We start from the raw sequence: 27,769 nt of genomic DNA, 5'->3' as shown, positions 1-27,769 counted from the left end.
CCAAGTTTCCTTTGTTTAGTTCAAAGTTCAGGAAAACCTATTTAAAAAAAAAATATCCCAGACCCTTGAGTTGAGTAGAAACTCAAATTTCAAAATGTATATTAGGTGACAGCTTTCGGAAAGGTTTCAGAATGGTAGCCGTGTTAGTCTGTATCAGCAAAAACAACGAGGAGACCTTGTTGCACCTTAGAGACTAATAAATTTATTTGGGCATAAGCTTTCGTGAGATAGAACCCACTTCATCAGCTTCCTGAAAGGAAAAGCAACAATCTGAGAGATTCACAGCATGCTGGGGAGCTAGTCAAAAAATGAAGGAAATTGCAAACCCTCCCCTCCATTTTAAAATTAATTTTTTTTCTCATTTTTGCAATACATTCTTAAATTTTTTGGTCAGTTTAGTCATGTGGTGAAATTTTAAAATTCAAAATTCATTTTTGAAAATGGCTTATTTCTGATCCTGAATACAAGATATTACAAATGAAAATTTTAAATACATTTCAGTATAATTTTGGATAAAAAGAAATTACAAAGATGTCCACATTTGGAAAAAAAAGTATTTCTATGGAAAAAAAATCATTCCAAAACTTTGACAAATTCTAGAAGGAAGGGTATCCTGCATGAATTATAAGTTATATAGTTAGGAAGTCCTAGCCCAGCAGGGCCTTGACTACTGCAACACAAATAACTGAATACATAATGCATGTCAGAAGACAACTTATATTTTTTTAATGCATGCAGTTCGCAGCGTTAATTTCCTCAGTGGAATACTTTCTTACATTATATGCAAAATACGTTTGGGATGTTTGTTTCTTGCTTATTCATAACCTTGTTTAACATTGGCTTGTGAGGGGAAAATAAGAAGTAGCTGTTGAATTAAAAGATGAAAAATTCAGTGATTCATCCTTTCAGGGTATGCCATCCTTTGATTCCTGCAAAATCTGCCTTTAGAAGTAAGAGAAGGAAATATCCCTTACTATCCAATACCCAGAATTGAGAAGGTCACTTCTGAAGGTTGAATTTTCACAGTGAAAAGTTAGCCACCTCCAAGTAAGCCATCCTACAGGAAATCACTTTTAACTTCATAGTGACTGGAAACTATTTGTTAGAAAATTGGGTGGTGATCCACTGCTCGGCATAGTGAGGGATGTTCCCAGAACTAGGGTTACCATTCGTCCGGATTTACCCGGACATGTCCTCCTTTTTGTGCTAAAAATAGCGTCCGGGGGGAAATTTGTAAAGCACTCAAAATGTCCGGGATTTCCCCCCTCCCCCGGCAGAGCAGAGCGAGCAGCTGGGAGGGCTGCAGGAAAGTCCCGGGCTGGACTCCAGAGCAACTGTAGAGGAGCCGGATCCGCCCTGCATTCTGAGCCGGCAGCTCTCCCCTGCAGCCCGGTCCAGCAGCACTGTGCAGGGCCAGGGACCGGGTTTTGTTGTGCTGGGGAGCGCAGCCACGTGTCCGGCTCGGCTCGCACAGAGCCCAACACCCTGTTCTGAGCAGCAGGGTAAGGGGGCCAGGGGGCAGGAGAAGGGGCAGGGAGGTTCTGGAGGGGGCAGTCAAGAAACCGGGGGGGGGGCTTTTTGGGGGGAGTGGAGAAAGTTTTGGGCAGTCAGGGTACAGGTAGGGGGTAGGGTCCTGGGGGGCAGTTGGGGGGGGGTTCTTAGGAGGGGGCAGTTAGGGGACAAGGAACAGGGAGTCTTAGGTAGGGGGTGGGGTTCTGGAGGGCAGTTAGGAGCAGGGGTCCCAGGAGGGGGCAGTCAGGGGACAAGGAGCGGGGGGGTGGGGGGCTGGGAGTTCTGGGGGGGAGCTGTCAGGGGGCAGGAGTGGGGAGAGGGATCGGAGCAGTCAGGGGACAGGGAGCAGAGGGGTTTAGATGGGTTGGGAGTTCTGGGGGGGGCTGTCAGGGGGCAGGAGTGCAGAGAGGGATCGGAGCAGTCAGGGGACAGGGAGCAGAGGGGTTTAGATGGGTCGGGGTTCTGGGGGGGGCTGTCAGGGGGTGGGGAGTGGTTGGATGGGGCGTGGGAGTCCCAGGGGTCTGTCTGGGGGTGGGGGTGTGGATAAGGGTTGGGGCAGTCAGGGGACAAGAGGCAGGGAGGCTTAGGTAGGGGGTGGAGTCCTGGGGGGCAGTTAGGGGCAGGGGTCCCAGGAGGGGGCAGTCAGGGGACAAGGAACGGGGGGAGGGTTGGGGGTTCTGGGGGGGCGGGAAGTGGGAGGGGCAGGGGCGGGGCTAGGGCGGGGCTCCTCCCGTCCTCTTTTTTGCTTGCTGAAATATGGTAACCCTACCCAGAACCAGTAAGGAAAGTATAATGATACAATGTTCTCTTCGTTAGTTTGGGCTTATTTATTTTAGGTGCTTCTACAGTGAACATGTTTGATCTTCGCTGACCGTGAGATGGAAATAAATAAATATATGATAAAGCAGTGTATAAAAATGTTTAAAACCAAAATATGGTACTAATTCAGTAACCTGCTGGAAGCTCATTAGTGGGAACTCAACAGAATTAATAACAATGGCTGCTTTCCACCTCCGAGAGCAGTTGTTAATACCACAATTCTCTGATAGAGCTCCATACAACTGTAGAGGAGATGGTTGTTTCTAAACTGTGTTTCATAATCAGATTCAACTACAGTACATTAAGTTCCTGCCAGTCTGTGAATGACTATATTATTAGAAAGTTTATAGTTGTATTGATTTATAGCTGTGTGTAAGCAAAAAAGCCATATCTGATTCATATTCCTTATAAATGTGGTGTGCTGACTCTACAGAATTTTCTTTGCTGTAATATCTCAGTTGCTTCCACCTTTTTAAAAAACATCAGTGTTGTTTGGAGAAGATCATATGAAATTGTTTGTTTTATTGAAAGAATTCTATTTAGAGGTTTAAAAACTCTTCTGATAATAACAATTCTGTTCTAAAACTTTATGGAACGACATTATGCCTATAGGATATTCCCATCTCCCCTGCTCATTCAACTGCAAAGAGACATGGGGACATTTTCGAAAAGAAAATTTCTGGGTTTTGACTCAAAATGACTTTTCATTTAGAAATTTAAATGATAATCAAATAAAACACAGGTCTAAATTGAAATAAAATGTTTTGATTGACCCAGACGGAATGTTTTTGTTTTGAATATCAGTCAACCAACATTTTCAAGATTTTAATTCTTTATGCGGATTCGGGACGGGATACTTTTTCCCGGGACTGGAAAGTCATTTCCTGCCCAGCTCTAACAGCTACTGCCTGAATGAGCACCTCTTAGCTGTGCACAGCAAGAAATAGATTTTCTTTCTTTTCATTTCTCTGTGTAGCTGGGAATAGAGCGGGTTAGGAACTTCCCATCAACATTTTTTTTTTTTTTTGAGAGAGAGAGAGAATTTTTTTTCTGTTCTATGTAGGTTTTTATTCCTTATTCATCACCATAGTCTCTGCGCTCCTTCCAGTAACATATTAAATATCGCGACTTAACTGTCCCCTGGTGTTGGTTCTCTCATCCTCTTCCCACAGAGAGAAGCGTGTGCACTGGAGTGTCTTATTTTGGTAATGTATTGGGGGTTATTTGTAGCTTTTTTTTTTAAATAGCTGTTTTCTCTTTGCAGGAAGTAGACTGAACAAAGATCTGAGGCATTATCTCAACCAGAGGTTTCAGAAAGGATCTCCAGATCACGAGTTGCAGCAGACAATTCGAGATAACCTTTATCGCCATGCTGTGCCTTGTAAGTAATGAAACATTTCCCCAGTGGAGTTCATGTGATAAAATTCAATCCTTTTGGTGGTAAACTTTAAGTGGTGCTGTGCACTGCTATAGGGGAGACCTGATTTACGACTATGGGGCTCTTGTGTTGGTGACAGCGGAGAAGATGATATGCCTGGTTCTGTGGATTGGCTGAGATAAGGTGCAAAGTGGATGGTAGTTCCAGAATGGATTGTGATGGGAAAAGGTTTGAAAATAAATTTACAGTTGATGGGAAAGGAAGTGAGATGGTGGGGAATGAGTGAGGAAAAGAGCGGGTTTGGTAGTGAAACCACTTCATCCTGGGGTTCTGATTTGCTGGTTCCATCATGTAGCAGCTATTTATATAGCATTTACAGGTTGGTTAATGCCTTACATAAAGCTTGGACAAACACTCGGTGTAGAAACAGTTCTGTTAACATCAGATAGTCTGTGCTTACCCTGGTGAGCCGTGTGCCAGAGGTTGCCGACCCCTGGGATAGATAGTAGGACAGAAAATATCATATTGCCTCTATGTAAATACACGGTATGCCCACATCTTGAATACTGTGTGCAGATGTGGTCACCTCACCTCAAAAAAGATTGGAAAAGGTTCAGAAAAGGCGACAAAAATGATTAGGGGTATGGAATGGCTTCCGTATGAGGAGAGCTTAATAAGACTGGGACTTTTCAGCTTGGAAAAGAGATGGCTAAGGGGAGATATGATTAAATCATGACTGGTGTAGAGAAAGTAGATAAGGAAGTGTTGTTTACTACTACTCATAATACAAGAAGTAAGGGTCACCAAATGAAATTAATAGGCAGCAGATTTAAAACAAATAAAAGATGTATTTCTTCACACAACGCACAGTCAACCCTTTGGAACTCCTTGCCAGAGGACGTTGTGAAGGCCGAGACTATAACAGGGTTCAAAAAAGAACTAGATAAATTCATGGAGGATAGGTCCATCAATGGCTATTAGCCATGATGGGCAGGAATGGTGTCCCTACCCTCTGTTTGCCAGAAGCTAGGAATGAGTGACAGGGGGTGGATCACTTGATGGTCACCTGTTCTGTTCATTCCCTCTGGGGCACCTGGCACTGGCCACTGTTGGAAGACAGGATACTGGGCTAGATGGACCCTTGGCCTGACCCAGAAGGCCCATTCTTATGGCTGCATTAGTCTTATTTCATCAGTGGAAAGGAGGGACTGAAGTACTCTTTGAAATGCTATGCATAGGCATAATGAATAAACACTGATCCTATTGAACACTTCCCTTTTCCAGTTTGTCAATCCAAAATGTGTTTAGTCTTTATGCTTGTAACTTGCCTGGCTGCAGTTTTTAAAGGACGACTGAACAAGATGCCTTCTAGGAATGTGAATGAATGCGATTTTAGGCTCAGTGGCTAGAGAGTCCTGATGCTAATATCCTTCTGCCCATGTATTTCTTTTGACTTCTATTCCAGTTTCCAACACAGCACATACAGAAAATGTGCAGAAGTTCTGTTGAAGCATTTTCTGTGTTGCCAAGGTTACGTTCTGAAATGCTTTCTGTTTATTTATTTCTCAGATTTATTGAACTTGACTGTGAGTTAAACTGCTTGAATGTAAACTTGCTATGCTTTGTTTTAGAATTGGGGTAGCAGGGAGGGAAGGGATAGAGCGATTTCTGCCTTTTAAAAATAACAGGGAGAGAGATGTTTTGTTCTGGCGTTAATGAGAACATCTGTAATCATGTTCCAATTATGTAACAAATAGAAAAATCTGCAAAGGAGAGGTTATTTATTGTGTACCCCTGTCCTTGCAGAGCTATACATCGGGTAACATTTTATTTTTCCTCTGTGTGCTGCGGAAAGGAGATGAGTCTGTCTTTTGATATGACGTTTAACGTGTACCTGTGTGAATCTGAATGAACCCGCGCTATGCGTGGTGGTTTGGGATGCTTTTACAGGTCTACAAAAAGAACAGGAGTACTTGGGGCACCTTAGAGACTAACATATTTATTAGAGCATAAGCTTTCGTGGACTACAGCCCGCTGTAGTCCACAAAAGCTTATGCTCTAATAAATGTGTTAGTCTCTAAGGTGCCACAAGTACTCCTGTTCTTTTTGCGGATACAGACTAACACGGCTGCTACTCTGAAACCTTTTATAGGTCTAGAGATTAATCTAGCTGCATACTCGTATACTTGTATTCCTTGGTACATGTGACCAGTAAATCCAGAGCTCTGGACCCATCTCTAGTGCTAATGGATTATGAAGTCTTGTATTTTGAAAATGGAATTCCCTGCTGATTATCTGGTAAACATGCTACAAGCACACAAGGTCACTCAGCCTGAGCATGGTTGGACTGCTTGCTGCTTGTTGTTGCTAGTATCAGGAATACATGAAGTGATGATTGATTGATGTTCAATGGAGAAGGAGGTGTAAACTGGCTCTTTCCCCTGAGTCCTAGGAGGTTAATACCAAACCCTTGTGGTTCAGCTGTTCTTAGGCTGCACGTTATGCTGCAAAGGAAAAATGATGGGCTTTTATTTACCACATTGCTTGTCAAACAACAGCTCTTGAAACTACTGCAGACTTTTCGGGTTACAAACCACCCAACAAAACTAAATGAAAGGCTTTGTCTTCAGTAGGAGAAAAGGTGTGGTTTTGAATGAGCATTGCCTGTCCTGCGGATCGGTATTGTCTCACTGTTTCCTTGTACTTCCCCATCTGCCTGTATCCATTTGTTGTCTCTTGTTTTGTACTTAAATGGTCAGTTCTTTGGGACAGGAACTGTCTGTCTGTTCTGTGTGTCTACAGTGCCGAGCACACTGGGGTCCTGGGCCATGACTGCGGCTCCTTGGGTGAGACAGATAATCCTAGTAAGTCGAGTCAGTTAATTTGAGGTAAAACCCGAGTCAAGACCAGGCAGTTTGTAGTTTCCACATAAGTTAGCAGGTTGAGCTAAATCCTATGGGGAAGACTAGTCTTTAATTCAACCTGCTACTCTTGTGAAAACTACGTACTGTCTCATCTTCCCCAGGACTGTAGTTAGCTAACACCGGGTAAGACCACGCCTCTTTTCCGTATGAAGACACAGGGCCAGAGGAGCGGAGATGTGCAGCAAATGACCCACTGAGCATAGGGGCTACTTTGTGAAGAAACCGGACCTTGAAATAGTGAAAGAAACTCAAATTTAAAGTGCAATATATAAAGGGGCGCACACACACACACGCGCGCACACACACACACACACACACACACACCCCCCATATAGTTAATAAAATAGCCAGGGTGCCAACTGGACTTTTAAAAGGAAATCTGTAAATGCACGCCTAAATGTTACCTCTGTAGCTGATGGTAAGGGCCAGGTAGCCATGACCCTTCCAGAAGCTATGCCAGATTTGTGGTCAACCTCTATAACAAACACTCTGCTCTTTACTTCCTTCCCTGCCTCAGGCATTACCAACCTCTCTCTAACAAAACCCCTGCCTGCCATTTCCTTCTACCTACTCCAGCCTCTATTTTCTGCTAAGGTTATAGTGAACAGCAGATCTGATAAGCCTTGCCTCGGGCCTCTGATTTCAAATGTCATGTGATCTGAGGACTGATATTACTGGTACATCCAAGCCTGCAAGATTAGCTTTCTGAAGACCCTGGGCCCAACTTAATCATTGAAGGCTAGGGCCAGATAGGATGCAGGAGACATGACACTTCATTTCCTCTACACAAACCTTATTTAAAAAAAAAGAGAAAGGTAGAGTTTAGAGACCGAGCCAGTTCTTGTATCAGCTGAACCAATTAGTTCATTCATAATGCCAATCGTTGATATTTATACACTTCATTGCTCTATAGTATGACAGCTCTGAGGTGTTGTGGGGGGGGGGGGGGGGTTTCTTCACTGCTGAGAAGGCAGCACCTTAAGATACTCGAGCTAGGATGCTCTCTTCACTCACTCAGATAAATGACCACACTAGGGTGACCAGACAGCAAGTGTGAAAAATCGGGACAGGGAGTGGGGGGTAATAGGAGCCTATATAAGAAAAAGACCCCAAAATCGGGACTGTCCCTATAAAATTGGGACATCTGGTCACCCTAGACCGCACTCATCATTCCCTAGGCCAATGGGTCTCAAACTTTTTTTTTTACTGGCGACCCCTTTCACATCGCAAGCCTCTGAGTGCGACTCCTTATAAATTAAAAACACTTTTTAATATATTTAATACTATTATAAATGCTGGAGACAAGCGGGGTTTGGGGTGGAGGTTGACCGTTCGCGACCCCCCATATAATCACCTCGCAACCCCCTGAGGGATCCTGACCCCAGTTTGAGAACCCCTGCCCTAGGCATAGTAACCCTTGCCAAAGCTAGACTATAGACCTGTCAAGGTTCCCTCCCCACTCTGAACTTTAGGGTACAGATGTGGGGACCTGCATGAAAGACCCCCTAAGCTTATTTTTACCAGCTTAGGTTAACAGTATGCTGCCACCACCAAGTGTTAACCAAATATTTAGGGAGAGCCACTTGGAACTCTGCCTTCCCCCAAGTATCTCCCAAGTCCCTAACCCCTTTTCCTGGGCAGATTTGAGAATAATTCCTCCCCCAAGTCCCTACACCCTTTTTCCTCAGTAGATTTGAGAATCCCCCTCACCAGTTAGTCCTGGTGAACACAGATCCAAACCCTTGGATCTTAAAACAATGAAAAATCAATCAGGTTCTTAAAAGAAGAATTGTAATGAAAGAAAAAAGGTAGTAGGAGTACCTCTGTGAGATTAGAATGAAAGATAATCTCACAGACAATCAGATTCAAAACACAGAGGGTTTGCCTCTGGGCAAAGCTTTAAAGTTACACAAAGAACCCAAATTTACCTTCCCTCTTATTCGCAAAAGAACCCACAAACAAGAAAATAAAAGTAATCTAACACATTCCTTCTTTAAATACTCACTACCCTATAGGAGTGGGATGGCTCCTTATTTCTCTGTTTCCGGCAAAAGCCCACACAGCACAGACAAAAGACTTCTTCCCCCTTCCAGATTTTAAAGCATCTTGTCCCCTTATTGGTCCTTCTGGTTAGGCATCAGCTAGGTTATGTGAGCTTCTTAACCCTTTACAAGTAAAAGAGGAATTAACACTTAACTGTATGTTTATGACAAGACCCATGTTACATTGGGTGATTCAGGTGTCTAGAACGCTGACAGTCTCTGGTGGTTCCTGTATCCCTGCCTGACTCCAAGGCGTTGCATCCTCTCTGGTTTCTGACCCGGTATGGGTTCATTAAGGCCATCAGAAGAAATGCAATATTTCTAGGCTAGTAAATGGCTTTATTGCTCCTAGCAGTGAGTGTGAATACTGTACTGGAGACAGTTCAGCAATTCTGGGCCAGGTCTGTGTCTAGGAAGGCTTTGCTACTACACCAGCGGAGTCGTCTAGTGTGGGTGCAACTTATTCCTGCAGTATTGTGCTTTTTGTTGACCTAAGCTTATTCCAGGTTCACCCACCCCCAAGCAAAACAATCTCTACCAGTATATAACTGCGTCTACACTAGGGAATAGCTAGCACAGCTATGTACATCAGAGATTTACATCTCTTCCCCCGCTCCCCTCCCCAATGGACATAACTGCGTCAGCAAAAGTCCATAATGTAGACTTGGCTTTGGGATATCTCTAGGTTTGGAGGAGGCTATAGGTCCTCAGGTTGGTTGGCCTCCTGTGGTATTTTTGACAGACTATTGTTGTTCCTGGAAATATCCCTCTCCCCCTCAAAGTAGCATTGGGCTATGCTAATTGGTTGACATTATCATATCATTTGTGAAAGGACAGCCATAAAGAGTTACTCTATGGAAAACATGGCTGGTTGGGAGTAAACCTGAGAACCTGCCCAGAACATTGCATTCTGAATTAGTGTTTCCAAGTAGGTCCATCTGGAATGTATTTGCACTATATCAATTGACAATAATACCCAGTAGTGACCTACTTTAATGTTTCAATAGGTGTGTGTAGTCCGTTGGTTCGACGATGACATGACAATAGGACAACATGTCTAAATACAGGAGGCTGGGCAGACAAGGTCATCTCCATCTTAAAATGATGCTAAAGTGGACTGGTTTAAAATAAACAAGCTGGACTGGCCATTTGTCCTAGTTGCTTATTCTCAGAGACGTGGACCAAGAAGAATAAGAAAGGTGTTATTACCTCCAGACAGGCTCTGTTTGGTATTTGTGTCCTGGTCCCATTCATTTGATTCCTTTGCTACTTCCTGGGGGTCTTCTGTATCTTCAGAGTCATTCAGGCAGTGAGATCTACATTTAGGGGGTCTGGCAGCCTGAATCTGTCTTGTTATTGTTTTTGTTATTAGCTAGTACAACATGCCAAAGCAATGTACCTGATGCAAAATTGAATAACACAGGTCAGCAATCACTTACCTCCCAGTTCACGTAAATTCTGCATTAGTTCCCATTCTGTTACCCTTGGATTTAATAATGCTTGTCTTGTCCTTTTGGCCACTGACTTTAAAAAGAAGTCAGGCTGTAGAAGTTTTTGTTGTAGATACGGAGACACCCAAGGTCAGTATGATGGCTTTCTTAGGGCAGAGATTTAGACCTAGGCTTTTTCTCTGCATAGCAAATTTTTCCTGGAGGGTTCTTTTAAGCCCTTCTGGGTTCTTTAACTTTGTTCTGTAGTTGTCCGTTTCCCAAAATAAACATGTACTGGGGGGGGGGGGGGGAGGATAAATTGGCTGGCTCACTTAAGGTTAGATAGGTCTGTTACATCTCTTCTAGTCATGCTCCCTGCAGCAGCCAAGCCTCCCAGAGTTCAGTTTTTACCTGTGTTTTGAATCCCAGAGTACCAGCTCCATTTGCTACAGTTGACCTTGAAGGTGCCACATTGAGATGGAAAGCAATAGTTAAACAGACCTTGGAATAAGAGTTGGATGGAATTCTAAGGAGACTTGGAAAACCAGCGGTATGTGACATCCAGTCGTCTGGTTTGTTCAAGCTCTCTTAATTTTTTGTGGGAAACTTGAGAAAGAGGGCCCCCATTCTAAGAGCTCCTCACATCTGTGAAAGGACATTTTGAAGTTTTAAAAGCAGGCCAATAACACAAAGCAAGAAATTGTGATGTCACATCATAGGAGCTAAATTATGAAATGGATATAGAGGGCCACATTCAGTTCTCGGGTAAATGGGCTCAGTTGAATGTACTTATTTAATCATTACAACTCTGTGCATTTTCTTCCTTGTATATGGTACATATTCCATTGGTAGAAACTCTGGGTTCAAGTCTGGATTTAAAATAATTTTACAAGCGAAAATGAGCTTGGCACAGTCTAATCCCCCATGGATATTTATTCCCATCACAGAACAAATCCAAACATTAGGCACCATTGGCTTTTTCTGATCAGTGGCGGGTAGGGTAGATGAGCCAGGCTCTTGGCAGTCTGTTGGCAATGCTTGCAGAGCAGCTGCCTGGCGATGTCTAGGGGTAACTGATGAAGTCCTTTGCATTCATTAGCACCAGAGAAACCCACAGTATTTTAGAAAAGACACAGAAAAATGAACTGGTAGAAATACAAGCAAACCCTCTTGTAGGCTCTAATTAGTCTGGATTTAACGACAATTCAGCTGATTTTTCTTAAAATGAATATTCATTATGATTTATATGATGCCAGTTGTGTGCATCAGCTAATTCCTGGAATCAAATGAAAAGACCTGTATAATATGAGTAGACATATTTGTTATATACTAGGGTTCATAGAGTAGCACTTTCTGATTCATTTTAGTTGCTAATTTTTTTTTAAGATAAACAGAATTGCTGACAGTCCAAGTTATTTTCTTTCATAAGCAGTAAATCAGAGGTTTATATAAGCAAATGTTCTTTGAATTATCAAAAGCCTTCAAGAAGTTCGGCATGGCTTATTATCTAAATGCCTTTTGATGCCTTAGCTATTGTATGTACACACATAATTCTACACTGTTTATAATAAAAAAAGTTGCAGTGTCCATGATTATAAAAGCATTCTTTTGAGCAAGGTGTGAACAAGGTGCCCTAGCACAGAAAATGTAACTAATTATTTCACAGGATTTGTCCTAGCTATAAAGCAGTTTACAAAAAAGTTGAAATTTTTCACTGTATCCTTATCACCTATCAATGTCTGTAAAGTTCAGTTTCATCCTATTGCATTCTCTGTTTAGTCTGTTTTCAGAGCACTTTTTCAGTGTCCTTGAATATGTTCACTCAGCATGTATAAATTACAATGGGTTTTTCTAAACTATTGCACAATAGATATACTGAAAAAAAAAAAAAACCTAGTCCATTCAGAATACTTTTGTCACTATATTTCTGAACAGTGCATTGCTGGCACCCAAAATATTCTGCTGTAGACTAAAATTTTCTGGGAGAGAATTATTGCAAATATTAACTTATAGGAAGCGCTAACGTCCAATTTTGAGCCGCATAAGCAACATTAATGTAGGTTAGTTTATTTGTATATGCCATTGTCTCTGTTTAATTGGAGGGCCCTCCGACATTTTTCCGTCTGGCCTCTACTTTTAAATCCATATACATTTTAAACCAATGGAACTGTTGGAGGTTCTTTAGGTTTGGTAATAAAAGCTTGTAGGATGGCTAATATTTCTCCATCTATGTGCCTTTTTGTTTAGACGTAGCTTTTTTTATTTCAAAGAGACACAGTACTGAAACTGCAAGAGGCATCAGAAACCAGTCCAGTCCAAAGCAGAAATGCAGACTCTTTGTGGTTCGGCCTCATAAGACTCTCCCATGCCACTTGCCAAGCAAGATCTGGGTAAGACGTGCAGGAAGAGATCTCCTGTCTGGTTTCCTTTGTTTTCTTTATTAATACTGGTGCACTTTGTGGCTGTTCAGGTAACACAGACAGAGACTATACAGGCGCTCTAAATTCTAAAAGATGTTAAGGCTGCAAATCTGCAGAAAGGCACAGAGAGTCTATACATTCTGGCTCAGCTGTTACTGTTCCTTCAAACATGGGATATAGAGAGATCTGTGGGTTACTTTAGAAGGCATCTTGGTTGTCAGCTAAGGTAGTCCCATATTTTTACCCACCTTCACAGTTTAAACTGTGGAAGAAAAGAACCACAACATACCCAGAAAGGTACGAAGCCCAACAATGGTAAATCTGAGGACAGTGTTGATTGGAGACATTGGGTCAGAGGTAATATAGCCAACCATTTGGGTAAAGTGAACAGACATCCAGGTTTTTCATGTTGTGTCTTGATGCCCCAAGTGTGTCTTTCATGATAGCTGACATGTCCTGGTTTTTCATTTCGTTAAACAAAATGTTTGGTTTCTCTATTCTAACTACAAAACCTGTGTTGCAGGTTTATAGCTGTATTGAGTAGAATTTGCTCTGTGTTTCACCATGATGAAACAATCCAATGGAATGAGTGGTCCGTATTTAGAATAAAGGGAAAAGTCAAAAGAGGGTAGATATTCTTTAATGCTCGTCTTTAGCCTCAGCTTGAATGTTAGTGACAATTGAGTGGGTCATGATAAACTTGTTCAGACACAGAATTACTGGAAAAGTCCCCCAGTCCAAGAAATACGAATATACTGCTGTTTAGTCAGAAGGTGGCAGAAAACCCCAGCACGCAAGTTCTCTTTTGTACAACTACTTAGTGACCCTAAAGATGTCACGCAAAACTGTCCCATTTCTTTATTTTGAAAGTATTGTTGTAGAATACAGGAGTCACACAAACAGCTCTCTCATTTTACTTCTGAAGTCCAGTTTTGTAAATGAAATGCAAAATATATAAGAATGTTTTCCTTCAGTGGAAGTGCCCGAGTTGTTTTTATCAGCCACAGATTTGGCTACACTTGTGTTTTGACAGAATAGAAAGGGTACGCTAGATGCAGACTCATGCTGAGTTTGAGGGTGCCCCTTTAAATTGACTTAAGCAAAAAATTGAAAAAACGTGGTGAGTCTTTGGAAATGAACTGTGGCAAATCTATCAACAAAATATATCCCTTTCATAGAATCATAGAATATTAGGGTTGGAAGAGACCTCAAGAGGTCATCTAGTCCAGTTTCCTGCTCAAAGCAGGACCAGTCCCCAACTAAATCATCCCAGCCAGGGCTTTGTCAAACCGGGCCTTAAAAACCTCTAAGGAAGGAGATTCCACCACCTCCCTGGGTAACCCATTCCAGTGCTTCACCACCCTCCTAGTGAAATAGTCCTCTCCTAATATCCAACCTAGACCTCCCCCACTGCAACTTGAGACCATTGCTGCTTGTTCTGTCATTACTTTCTTGCTTCCTTGTGAATAGCACACTGTATTATTCTTGTAAAGTAGTGGCTTTTTATTTCAGTGCAAAGGAAGCTAGCTACATATTCATGTGAATTAACTTTCAGGTTCCAAGGTACTTTCTTTTTGGAGCCATAATGAATACTAGAAATAATCTCTTCGTAAATTCATTCATTGATTTTTTTTTTTCTTTTAATCCCAAATCAGTAAGTCAGTGAATATAGCCAGCTCCCCTTTCCCCCCACCTCCACCTTACAGGAAATATTTCTAGTTCTATCCCCATGGAAAGGGAAATAAATCTCTTATTAATCATAATGTTCTGGATATATCATGTCCTCCTGAATAATTAGGTCCTTGAGTTATGAAGTCGAGATTCCTGGGTGGTTGCCAGAGTAGATTTGTTTAAGGGGAACAGTAGAGTTCCCTGATATCTTTTTAAAGGGCTTTGTAATGTCCCAGACCACACCTAATTAGCAATTTAAGAGTGAACACATCTATTTCACTGATGGTTGTGAAAATTACTATTTAAGTGGGAATATATAATAAATGGCTCTTAGAAGGGATAATATGTCTTGAAAATGAGATGTGTATTATTAAATAATTGGCTGGATACTGATGTCTTGCAGGTATCTGTCCATGGACCTGCTGTGTCTGTGCAGGGCAAAGGGGGAAAGACAGCAGGGGATCCCTAGAGTGCCACTGGCCATAGGATTTTGATCTGCTTTTCGTTCTTTATGATCTGCACCTCCGGAGGTTTTCAAAGAAAGTTTAACTGCATTTTTTAACTCTATGTGTCAGAAATAAATTCACTCCCAATTTATGACTTGCAGACAAATGCCGGAGCTTTTTCCTTCACAACCTAATAAAGAATGTAGAATTTAGCTGCCTCACATACCATTATGTCTAAACCGGTTGAAAAAAACTACATAATCATGCTTTGGGGTGACACGAGCTCTGATCCTGTGAAAACTTACACGTCTGCTTAACTTTACACAACTTAGTGGAATAGTCACACGCTCAAAATTATGCAGACGTTCTCTGCAGCATTTGGAACCTGTTCTCGGTAATACTTAAGAATCAGGGGGCAAATACTTCAAAACAAACAAAGCCCTGCCCCTCTAGACATCTTTTCAAATTCTGGAGATTGACAGAAGAGATGGATATAAATGCAGTAGTGTCAGCCCTTAGCATCCAAAGGTCAGCCCCCCAAATCATGACATTGATGTAAAAACCATTATTATTTTGGGTTCTTTTTATCTGGCTGCTAGTTTGAGCCTTTAGGTGTACTAACTGTGTTTCTGCATGGAGACTGGAAACTTAAAAAATAAGCCACTGGGGCTTTAAGAAAAACAGCTACTATTGTGAGACTTGTGGTGGAATCCTGTTAATGGGAGCACTAAAATATGAAGACAAGATAATAGAATGGGATCTTTGCGGAATATACTGTTCCAATAATGTTCATTAATATTTTGCCCATTTTTTTCACTTCTATATTTTTCAAATCGTTTCACTGTAGTGTTTTCTAATATTAGCCTCCTCTTGTCCTGCTCCCAAAATGCTTACTGTTTTGTAGAAAAAGTTGCAGATAAGATATTGTGTAACTAACTGCACAAGAGAATTACTTGGATAGACATTTTGTAATTTACCAGCATTAAAGAGCCTTGATAGTGCCATTAAAATGGTAAATTCAGTATTATAACACTATTAGATTTCTCTACCTCTTTTAACTCTGATCTGATAAACAACTTTCAACATGTTTTGAAGGTGATAGCCATCTTTCAGTTACTACATGCCATTCAGTGTCTCTTCACCTAGCATTTCAAGTTTCTATAGATTTGTTGTTCAAATCTTCATTTTTCTCATCTATGCTTATATTTTGTTTCTTCTGTAAATGAACTTCTCCTTACAAGAATTATTTCCTTCCTGAGAGAGACCTTGGCTTTCAGGTAGCACTTCCCAGTGAGTGGGTAAAACATTATGAATTCCTTTGCTATTAGTTGTGACTGCATTAATCAAACATTCATCTGATGTTCATGCAAATACAGTCTGCAATTCCATAGGTATTCCAGTGGCTAGCGCTATATGATGCTTAGTGTGGGATGCAGCTCTTCGAGGTAGTGATGTTCTTGGTTTCTGCTAGCAGACGGAAGAGGCAGAAGGCTGTGAGCGCTGTCTTCAGGAGCATGTTGGGGATTACAGGAACATAGATGAGACCCAAAGTTGACTTTATGGAATGAAATGTATATGACAGCTGCCCATTGGACAGAGCCTGATGGAATATAACAGCAGAAGGTAACACTTTAACAGTGACCCTACACATGTCAAATTTTGAATGTGAAGAAACTTTTTCAGCTCTATCTCCCCATATAGAAACTACTTCCGCTCCCAAATGTTAATTGTAAAGGGGCACAAACCACAAGCAGCAACTTAGCAAAGTAACTGTAGATTCTTGATTAGCCTGGAGACTTACTTGGAGATATTGCTTGCCTGTGTGTTTTTCTTAGTGATTCATGGTTTAATTTGAGTCCTGTCTCAAGAAGGAGGTGATTGTTCTACATCACCTGTCAGAATGGAAAAGTGGAAAGTGATGTTAAAACACTGACCCTTAATCTAAAGTGCACCCATCTGTGTTTTATTTCCGCATCTTGCTGAGTTTACATTTATGTGAATTCACAGTTTGTTCCCCATTTGCTGTTCCCACCTGGTAAGTGAATTGGTTCCAAAACGTACTGATGAAAAGACTAAGGGGGTCTGTCAAAGAAGTTTGTTCCTACCTAAAAGAATGCTCTATCTCACACTTCCAGTGCTATGTGAGTTAAAACCCAGCTGTAAAATCTCATCTCAAGATGCTCTTGTTTCATGGTGAGAAGTTGGGGTTACCATAAGGACAAGATCCCTTTTCACATATTGAAATGATTTATAACTTGCCTTTGACTTTCTGCAGAAGAAAAGGTATCGAATTCTTTCGCATATGACAAAACAGCTACTATACTATCGGTGTAAATTTGGTGCTCATTAGTTATTTTGTTGGACTTTAGAGCACCACATTCATTCAATATTCCTGTCCCTGTTAGTAGGCAGAAAAAAGATTTTTTTTTTTTTAAGTTTGGTGCTGAAAATAACACTTAGAAATAACAGAGTGTACAAATATAAAGGGGTTGATGTGATGAATGTGGAATCCATACACCTCAGTAGGAGTGACTGCTCAGAACCTTGTTGAATTGAGCCCTAACTACTTGTTTTTGTTGTTTTTTTCTTTCAGCGATAAACTATATATTTTGTGTAAGAAATAATCACACAGTGCAAATGCAAAAGGAAGGATATCATGTAGAAAGCTCATGAAACGTTCTGTTTAAAGGCTAACAATCAAAACACTAAGGGCCAAATACATTTAGAAAACATGAAAACATTCTCCAGCTTTTGTTGGAGACCACAGGAGCTCTGAGAAATTGATTACTTTGGATCTTGGTTTCATGGCACAGAAACAGAAGTTTTCGTGTGTGTGTGTGTGTGTGTGTGTGTGTGTGTGTGTGTGTGTGTTTCATTCGATTTTTTTTGTGGGTGGTTTTGTTTTGGGGGTTTTTGTAGGAGAAAAAATTCTTCAAACCTCAGATGAAAAATAAGCGATTATATTGTTATGGACTCTGTTTTTTCCGAATCATATGGAAGAGTTTTCATAGATGATTGGGAAGCTGCCTTTATGGAAAAAAAGTAAAATGCTTCATTTGTTTCTTTTTAGGAAAAGACTTTGTGTTTCCACTTTGGTGCTGCCTGATTGAAGCATGATCTACTGAGAGCATTTTAATTTGGCTTATGCAATAGTTTTCATTTTGTATGTGTTGCAGGAGAAGAAATAAAATGCTAGATTTCTTTTTTCACTCTTAAATGTACCATAGCTAGTATTCTAAATCCAGTCTAGTTCCAGATTTTGGATTTTTTTTGCTCCCAGAAGAGCTACTGCTACTCGCAAGAGATTTAACTGGGGGCAGTTGTAATTTAGTGAGGCTGTGGTTGAAAGATATGAGAAATGAATCTCGAAGAAAGATTTTTTTTTTTTAATGAGGAACCCATAAAAGGTCAGGAAACTGGCCCAGGTGGTCTGTTCAGGACTCTGATTTTTTTTATGTTCCTGTAAACCTAAAAAGACTTGAAAAATATATTTATAATCAAACTTTTCTCTCAGTCTCTCTTTTCTTTGAATGTGTTTGTCTCTTAAAGTTGAGATAGGGCTCATTCTTGCAGTAGGTGATATTTTGCACTCAACCACCCTGCCTCGTGTAACCGTCCAAGTGCAGTTTCGGTCAGGATACACATCTTTCTGCAACTACCATTAGTTAGTGGTGGGGCCTTGGTGTTGTCTGTATGTCAGTAAAACAGTGAGGTGAAGGGACGCTCTGTTCTTCTGACTTGCACTTGTGCTCACACACGTGTAATAGACGTGCAGGTCTCAGACTGCAAAGGTCAATAACCGTGGCAAGTTATGTTGTGAATAGCGGATGCCAGACGTCCATATGGTTTAAAACGTTTGCTTGCTAAAGCAGCTGGTTTTCCGATAGTATGCACCAGACTTTATGGGTACATATAATTTGTGTAGCATGGGCTCTGCTGTAGGCTAGGGGTGTAATTGTCAGCAAAATGGGGTTTTCTTTGGAAGGAAGGAAGTATCCTCCTGCCTTGCTTATTTTCTCCTACACCCACAAAGCCCTCCTATTGCAGCAGTTCTCGTGGCCAGAAGTCTGCCTGTCTGTCCTTGATTGAGCACCTACGCTGTAGGATGAAGCAGGCCCATGGATGCAATGCTATGTTTGCCCAGTGGGATTGCTTCAGGACACCATTCTTTCTTCTTGGAGGGACTTCACACCCTGCTTCTGTAGTACTCCGAATTCGTGCCTGGCCCGGATGTGAGGGACAACCTCAGCAATCCAGATTCAATCCCAGCACAGGCCAGGGGCTAGCCCCGCAAAGCAGCCTGTGAACTGTTAACAGGTAGACTTCCTTGTGAAGCTAAAATCCACTGGGATTTGTGTGTTTCACCCACGCAATACTATTTTATGGGAAGTGCTGAGAGTCCCAGACATACACCTACCTGCTGGCACTGAAGCAGTCAAAACAGTATCTCGTTCTCCCCAAAATATCTTCTGGTCTCTCCTCTTGATGTTTACTGTTTAAAATGTACAGACATATGCTTGGCTTAAAAGAGGAAAATCTTGGTGTTGCCATTGAAATTCCCTGTAGATTTAAGAGAGAGAGGAAAGTCAATGCAGTATCAGACACTTGAGACCACTGCAGAAAGAGAGAGAGAGAGAGACTCTGTATTTTGTCTTAGAATGCCTGTTAAAAACAAAGTGCTATAGAGAGGTAGATAGATTAGATATAATAAATTCCCCTCATTCTGGTGCCTTGCGAAGGAGGACAGTACCATTTCACCACTTCCCTGGGCATGGTCTAGTGAAAGTGATAGACAAATGAAAAGGGGGCGAGAGGAAATCTGTTTACTGGTATTTCAGATTTCCAACATACACAGGTGCTTTTTAATCCCCCTGGCCTCCATATTCCACAGCCCCTCCGATCGAGGAGTCGTGATGGAACGCTCTTTTCTCACACTCCCAGCTTAAATACAGATGGAAATTGTTGTCATGTGTTAGAAATGTCACCAGTAATATAAAAGGCAGACTTCTGCATTTCCCCTTTTGCACTGTCACCTGCTCCTGCCTGCTTATTCTTCCCTCTCAAACCTTTTGTCATGTGGCAGAAACCCTGATGTAAGTAAGCCCTGTCCTCCCCCTGCTTCTGATCCCTGCATTTTTTTATTCCCCTCTGCTGCAGTGCTGAGGATCATTACATAGCACGACTTTAAGACAAGACCTCACAAAGGAAGGATTAATCTTGTATTTGTGCTTGAATTTCGAAGGACTCAGGCAAGTGAGAACATTCTAATGTATTTTTTCCCCCCCTGGATGCTAGCGTAATAAATGTAAAGCGGCGAGTATGATGAGCTGTGTCAGTGTTTACTGCGCAAACCCAGAGGTTTATCAGCTTCGGGTTATGTGTATAACGGAGGGGGATAGCGAGGTTGGGGAGGCTGATAGAGGGGGGAGTAGCTGCACTGTCTGAGCCCAGCCCGAGAGGACAGATGGCGAGTGCTGCTTTTTAATTCATCAAGCAGGCTTTACGTGAGGCCCATTCGTGAACGGGTGTGCTATGAAAAGAGGGGTCAATGGGCACGAATAGGCTGAGATCAGGACCAGATGCTTGCCGAACAATGGGACTTTTGAAAGAAATGCAGGAGGAAGCGTGGCGCTTGCTTTGTATTGCCTCCGCATTGCAGGTTGGACTTGGGCAGCTACATTTTAATGAAGTGCATTCCAAAATGTGAGCGTCAGTCTGTGCTTTTGAAAAAAGGACATGTCGAAAAAGGGGTCTTGTTGGCGGGGGAGCAGGGGGGGAGGGAAGTGAGCCACTGATGGATTGTAAAGAACAATGCAGCCTTAGTGTTCAAGGGGGAAAACATCAATACATTCCTGTGCATATTAATGCGGTGCAGCAGGTGTTGCTAAATGTATGTTCCAGCATTGTTCTGCCTGCAGCTTAGCAAAAGGAGAAGGGGAAAAACCTTCTGATGTGTGTATGCATGCGGTAATTGGGTTTCTAAAAGCAGTTGTTCTACAGAGATCACTGCATGTCGAAAGTAAAAAAACAAAACACAAGAACGAAAAATTAGCACACATTTTTATTTCAACCTTGAATGTACAGACAGAATGAGAGCCTGTTTTAATTTGGGAGGGGGTGGAGGAGGTGCATGCCGACTGGTGCTTGCTGCTTAGAAAAAGGAGCTTGCATCTCCACTGTGGACAGCTGCACACAGCTAGGCTGAGCGCCTGTTCTGAGTGCCTGACTCTGAGCGTTACCACTTTGCTTGCCAAAGAGGCTGGGCACTCCTTAAAGGGGCAGCGAGGCCATGCTGCACCCTTTCTTTTCAAAATGTCCATGAATACCACTAAAACGGGCACATGCTGGAACCAGGAGGTGAACAGCATCAGGAGACACTGGGTCAGTAGCACATAGGGTGCCACAGACAGAGAGAGGATGCCAGGAGAGGAGGAGGCAGGGTCTGTTGTTTGTGGAAATTTGGTGATTAGAGCCTTAAAAGGGACATAGTTTAGCCTCCCTCAGGAATGCATCACTTATGAATGAACTGATAGAACTCTGTGCAGTCTGGACTAAAACAAGACCTATAAGGATCTTATTAAATGACAGATATTTCTGTGCCTGTTTGTTTCCTGTTACTATGCATTAGCTAAATATCCTGTTTTAAGGTATTTTTTCTTTACTCCACCAGAAACCAAATAGCAAAATAGCATCTCTAAGTAATTACAGACATGTTAGCTAGCATAATACCTGAGGACGCCAAGAGAAAAACAAAGTATGCCAAATAATTGTTGCATTATATTTTGCTTAAAGGGAGATCCATTAAAATACCCCCATTTTATTCTGTTTTCTGTCAGTTTCCAGTCCTGTTTGTGACAGGGGATACCATATTTATCAGCACAGTGAAAGGGTCTTTGTTCCTTATTCATAAAATGACACACTACTTCTTTCAGGGAAAATGGAATATTTGCTTTTAGAACTAATCTAGCTGGTGACAAACTTAATTGTTAGATGCTGAAGGTTTTGTATTTCTTCTTGGGATTTGAGGCCCAGTGGAATTTGCAGGTTAGGCTCCTGTTTTTGTGTGTTCATGTGTAAGTAGGGGTGGGGAGTGAAGTGCTCTGTTTGCCCAGAGGACTGGTAAAGGCATGGTCAGTGGCAGCTGCAGCTGCCCTTCCTTCTGTCCCTGCCCTGTGGATAAATGGATGACTCAGCTGTGACCTGTGTGTGTGTGTGTGTGAGAGAGAGAGAGAGAGAGAGAGAGAGAGAGAGAGAGAGGATTTAGGATTCATGGCTCTTCAGTCATGTGGACAAGTGTCCATGCCTAATAGGAGGCTGGCTGAGACCACAGATTCGTTTCACACAGGCTGCTGAGAAGCCAGCCATTGGTTAGTAGCTACTTTAGCTTATTCCTACCTGTCTAGGTTATGTTCAACCAACCGATGCAGAAGCAAAATGAAGTGGATTGGATTACAGAACATCATCCCACTCCCACCCATGTCATGTTATCAGTCACTATTTATTTATGGTTTTGCCAAGGGTTAGCTACTTCAATATCAGTTTCTGTGACTAAAACGGGAGTCATTTGCAAGTTCAGTTATATGTTTAACACCAAAAAGGATCCCAGTCCAAAGCAGCAGCTTCTCAAGAGATTAATAAATCCTTGTTACACACACATTCTGCATAAATTCAGCAAACACATGGAGCTCAGTTTAACATTGAGTTGATTTGCATCCGTTTTAAGGGCACATATTCAGAGAACAGCTTTATCTGCATGTTGTCATATACTCTATTTTATACCCTACAGTTGAAGAGTAGTAATGGGCAAAATCCAGAATCTAGACTAATCTCAGGACTAGTTTCCTCTATTGCTGTCTTCACTATTATAGTTACATTAATAAAGGCTCGGACTGCGAACCCCTTATTCATGCTGGTGCACTCATGTGACTTCGAGTGGACTACTCGTGTGAGTAACTATTCACTAACATGAATAAGTCAAAACCTAAGTCAAACAGTAGGGTACATATTTCTCTCCTACCAGCCACGTGCATATTTCCACTAAATAGTTGTACAGTACTCGTGCCCATGAAAAAAAGCAATGCTGACTCTGTAGATTCACATATATTCCTTTTTAATGCGTTCTGCTTATGTTGGTAATCAGATTCATAATTTGAGTCTTCGCATGTCACTTTCACCATTCCTGACAACCTCTGGCAATAGCAAAACTGTCATAGCATTCAAAGTGTCTTGGAAGGAAGAAGCAACAATGCAAACCATTAATTCAGCAACACAAGCTGATTAAATGGTGTAGGGCTCTTGACTCCACATCTGACGGTAATAAAGCTTACGTTGGATTTCAGTCATTTGAAACTTCAAATACTATAGGTAAGGTTCTTGCTTGCACTTTAAAGCTCACGCATTGATGTCTTTTTGACAGCCTTCCATCCACTCCAAGACATTGCATCTGGAAAATAATTATGCATACACGCTCCTGAAAATAATGCATCTTAAGTCTTTTTTTTGCTGAGGTCTCTATCAGATGCTGCTGTGTTCAATAAAACATGTTCAAAATATGATGCCATTTTCAGTCAAATTTCACTAAATCTCATCCTCGAATCCTCTGAATATTTTGCTCTTGAATATTCTAGTAAGCATGATGGCTGGTTCACTGTGTTAATCCTGCATGGTCTGTCGGCAGCTAATCCTGAGCTGTTGTTGCTCTTCTGCATATATAAGCAAGATTCCCCCCGATGTTAATATCTATTAGAATTTCATCAGACTGTCAGATTGGTGGGCCAAATAGAAAAGATCGCATGTCCTTTTTCCTCTCTTAAATATGTGTCTTTGATTTCTTCTTCCTGGAATACAGAACATGGAGGAGTAAAATGAAGATTTAAAAAAACAACAACCCAACAACCACATTTGACCTATTTTGCTTCATTTGAGTCTGGATCTGTCTGTGTCTGTGTGGCATATCTTCAGAACACATTTAAAATTTTTTTTGGGGGGGTCTTCTGCATTATTACATACAGGTAACATTTTATAAGGGAAACACTGACACCTACTCTCACCTTATTTGGAATTAAAAAAAGAAGGAAGAAATCGTAAGCATTCCAATAGAACCCAAAAAATGTCAGTTCCAATTCCCCATTAATTACAGGTGGAACTGATAGTGGTAACTATAGTTGCATAAGAATGGCTATCCTAGGCCCAACTAATGGTCCTTCTATCCTGTCTTCCAAAAGTAGACCGTGCCAGATGCTTCAGAGGGAGTGAACACAACGGGGCAACTATCTAGTGATGCTGTCATCCAGTCCCAGCATCTGGTAGTCAGAGTCATAGGGACATCCAGAACATGGGTTAAAGTTGCCTTAATTAAGATAATTCAGCGTAATTATTATACTGTGACTTTTAAATGGACTAAGGACATGATATTCTACATAATTAGATCAGAATTTCCAGCTTTGGCCCTGTGAGACTTCCTATGGAAAAGAACAACGGGAGCGATTTTTGAAAATCCAGGCCCAGTAGTGGATGCTGACTTCTTCCAAAAAACTGGCCCTAGATGATCTAAGAGAGGCAGGTTTTCATTTTTCCTTTGGGCCAATTAATCTCTCAGCCAGTTCCCTACTGGATCCTATTCCAGAACTGGTGGGAAAGGTGTGGTTTTGAATCATGCTAGAAGAGGAGAGATTATGGAATCTTGGGTTGATTTCTCCCATTCACCTCTTTTCCCAGGACAGTCCCTGAATCGCAGAATGAGAGAACACTAAACAAACCCATTTGTATATTACTTATAATATCTATGTATACTTTACTGAAAAGTTTTGAAGTTTATATTCGTGGGCCTGATCAAAGCCACAGGGTCAGCCCAGTGTATGTATATACATTCTCACAATTTCCAGTATTGAAATGAGAAAAGAATACTAGGTTGACAATGTATATGTCAATAATCAGAATGTTCCTTTATATATCCTACCTTCAATTGAGAAATTAGGTTGTTCCTTTCTCTGCTCAGACAGGAAATTACACCACTGTCAGAGCCCTGAATGCTGTAAGCACCATCGACTATTTTCTTATTTTCTTCTCCAAATGAAAACTTTTATATTCACATCCCAGTGATACCTTAAGTCCCTGAATTTTATTAAATCTTTGGTGGGGTTTTATTAGTGCAACAGCATTGTCTAGAACTGTTTAAAAGTAAGACGGGATTCAGGGGAAAAACCCCAAATCAAGATTTTAAAAGCTGATGTCACAGTTTATTGCCAATTACAATTTTTTTCTCTCTCTCTGTCTCCCATATATAATGAGTCTTATCAGTCTTATAATGAATCTTATTTGGTCCCTTTACAAACTGTTGGCGTTCAGGACATTTTCTGGTGCTAATCCGTTGTATTAATCTCAATGCATGGTGAGCTGTATATGGTACTAATGATAATGCAGTTTTTGTCAGCATTGCAGTACTACATATTGATTAAAAGTCTGTCACAAAGTTGATGGTGTGCTAATAATACAGCACCAGAATGTAAACTCTTGGTAAACCTGGCCAACAATGGCTGAAAAAGATCTTCTCCTTTTTCCTTTACATTTGGTCCAGTTGAATCCAGTGTTTGTGAAATGTGCAATATGGTGTCTTGGAGACTCAAGCCCTTTCTCTGTCCATGTCCATGTCTGTACTAAGGGAAAGAGTGTTCTAACATGTTAGCTAATGCATGTTAACACATGTTGAAATCCTCGTGTAGACAAGGTAAGTTGTAGTTTTAACGTGCGTGTTAGCTGTTCTAGGTAAACTCTACAGGGGGTAAATCATGATCAGTTACATGTGTAAAAACTACAATTTGTCTTTTCTTACACTAGGATTTTAACACGTGTTAAAACCACACCTTTTTTCCTAGTGAATACAAGGTCAGTGTGTTTTGACCTCTGATTAGGAGTATCTCACCTTTAGAGTCTGAACAGTCTGGTCAACTGTATGTTCGTTAAATCCTTTTCTTTTCTTCTCGGACTGCCAACAAAGGTACCCCAAAATGCCCACTGTAGAGGTGTTTTTTGTGATAGGGCCAAATGTCCCAGGGAACTAAACTGAGCTCACCAAAACAATTGACAAGCTGGATTGAGACCACCAAACCACAACCTGGTCTGAAATTGAACAATTGAGAAATGATCGAAGCTCTGTTACCTGTCCCTTAAGCCAATTAGTTACCCAATTAGAAAGAGTTCATGATTTAAATATATCTGGGTAATTGAACATGAAACTTGAGCGTACCCATTCTAATTACTTTGAAGTTTTATATTTTCTTTTTATTACTGTGGCATGGCACAAAACTTGTAATTCCATTTTATCTTCAGACTATCTGGTAATTATTTGATTGGTAGTGCCTTTATCAGATTTTCCTCCCCCCCATTTATCTCTCTAATAATGTCATATGTATTATAGTTTTATTAGTTCAGCAGTCTTTGATGTCTGCAAAGTCTAAGGGTATTCTGACTTTTTTAAAAGGTCTTGGGGAGTAAGCTTTAGTGATGTCTCTTTATTCATCTTTCTACTTGTTTATGGTTCTTTAATACAATCCAGGCCAAAGGACACCTCCTGGCTTTCGAATCGCTCTGCTCGCACTCACACACTTTGCAGCTGCTTGTTATCACTTAACCAATTAACCGCACACTCCCCTACTGATAGATGTTTCCAGGCAATGCCTCTCGTTAGTTGCTGCTTCAACATTTTGCGGGAAATGGGCCCATTGCAAATTGGTTTCTTCTCCCTTTTCTTTGAAGAGCTGTATCAGCATAACTGAAATGAAGGAATGTCACAGGACCCCATTTAAAAACAAAGGCTGACTGATTTGGAGTCCTAAGAAGGACCAACGGACTGTCAAGGTTGCTTTTTTGAAATAGCTCAGTGTAGGTTAAAGTCAATGGGAACTTTTAGCTTCGACTTCACTGAGAACAGATTTACAACAACATTTCCAGGGCTGTTGAAAATGCCGTCTTAAACCATTAGGGTACTGAACAATTGGTCCAGTTCCCCTTTGTTATGACTTCAGTTCTTTCATCTGGAATATTCCTTCACAAATCTAAATCAAACCTTTTATCATAGTATCATAGAATATCAGGGTTCGGAGGGACCTCAGGAGTCCAACTCCCTGCTCAAAGCAGGACCTAATCCCCAACTAAATCATCCCAGCCAGGGCTTTGTCAAGCTGGGCCTTAAAAACCTCTAAGGAAGGAGATTCCACCTCCCTGGGTAACCCATTCCAGTGCTTCACCACCCTCCTAGTGAAAAAGTTTTTTCTAATATCTAACCTAGACCTCCCCCACTGCAACTTGAGACCATTACTCCTTGTTCTGTCATCTGGTACCACTGAGAACAGTCTAGATCCATCCTCTTTGGAACCCCCTTTCAGGTAGTTGAAAGCAGCTATCAAATCCCCCTCATTCTTCTCTTCTGCAGACTAAATAATCCCAGTTCCCTCAGCCTCTCCTCATGAGTCATGTGCTCCAGCCCCCTAATCATTTTTGTTGCCCTCCGCTGGACTCTTCCCAATTTTTCCACATCCTTCTTGTAGTGTGGGGCCCAAGACTGGACACAGTACTCCAGGTGAAGCCTCATCATAGAATAGAGGGGAATAATTGCATCCCTTGATCAGCTGGCAATGCTCCTACTTATACAGCCCAAAATGCCATTAGCCTTCTTGGCAACAAGGACACACTGTTGACTTATATCCAGCTTCTTGTCCACCGTAACCCCTAGGTCCTTTTCTTCAGAACTGCTGCCTAGCCACTTGGTCCCTAATCTGTAGCAGTGCATGGGATTCTTCCTTCCTAAGTACAGGACTCTACACTTGTCTTTGTTGAATCTCATCAGATTTCTTTCGGCCCAATCCTCTAATTTGTCTAGGTCCCTCTGTATCCTATCCCTACCCTCCAGCATATTTACCACTCCTCCCAGTTTAGTGTCATCTGCAAACTTGCTGAGGGTGCAGTCCATGCCATCCTCCAGATTGTTAATAAAGATATTGAACAAAACCGGCCCCAGGACCGACCCGTGGGGCACTCTGCTTGATACTGACAACTAGACATGGAGCCATTGATCACTACCCGTTGAGCCCAATGATCTAGCCAGCTTTCTATCCACCTTACAGTCCATT

General features: G+C 41.5%; 1 protein-coding gene across 47 annotated transcripts in view; it reads left to right on the top strand.

Moving 5' to 3' along the window:
* Positions 1 to 27,769, top strand: part of MAGI1 (membrane associated guanylate kinase, WW and PDZ domain containing 1) — a 490,362-nt gene that overhangs the window by 266,622 nt on the left and 195,971 nt on the right. For all 47 annotated transcript variants that reach the window (XM_042849989.2, XM_065550691.1, XM_005297842.5 and 44 more), the window contains exon 2: positions 3,596 to 3,712. In XM_042849989.2, the coding sequence (XP_042705923.1) occupies positions 3,596 to 3,712 (117 nt within the window). The remainder of the gene's footprint in view (positions 1 to 3,595; positions 3,713 to 27,769) is intronic.

The sequence above is a fragment of the Chrysemys picta genome, chromosome 7, assembly GCF_011386835.1.
Source record: "Chrysemys picta bellii isolate R12L10 chromosome 7, ASM1138683v2, whole genome shotgun sequence".
Classification (NCBI taxonomy): Eukaryota; Metazoa; Chordata; order Testudines; family Emydidae; genus Chrysemys; species Chrysemys picta.
This window is presented reverse-complemented; position numbering and strand designations above follow the sequence as displayed.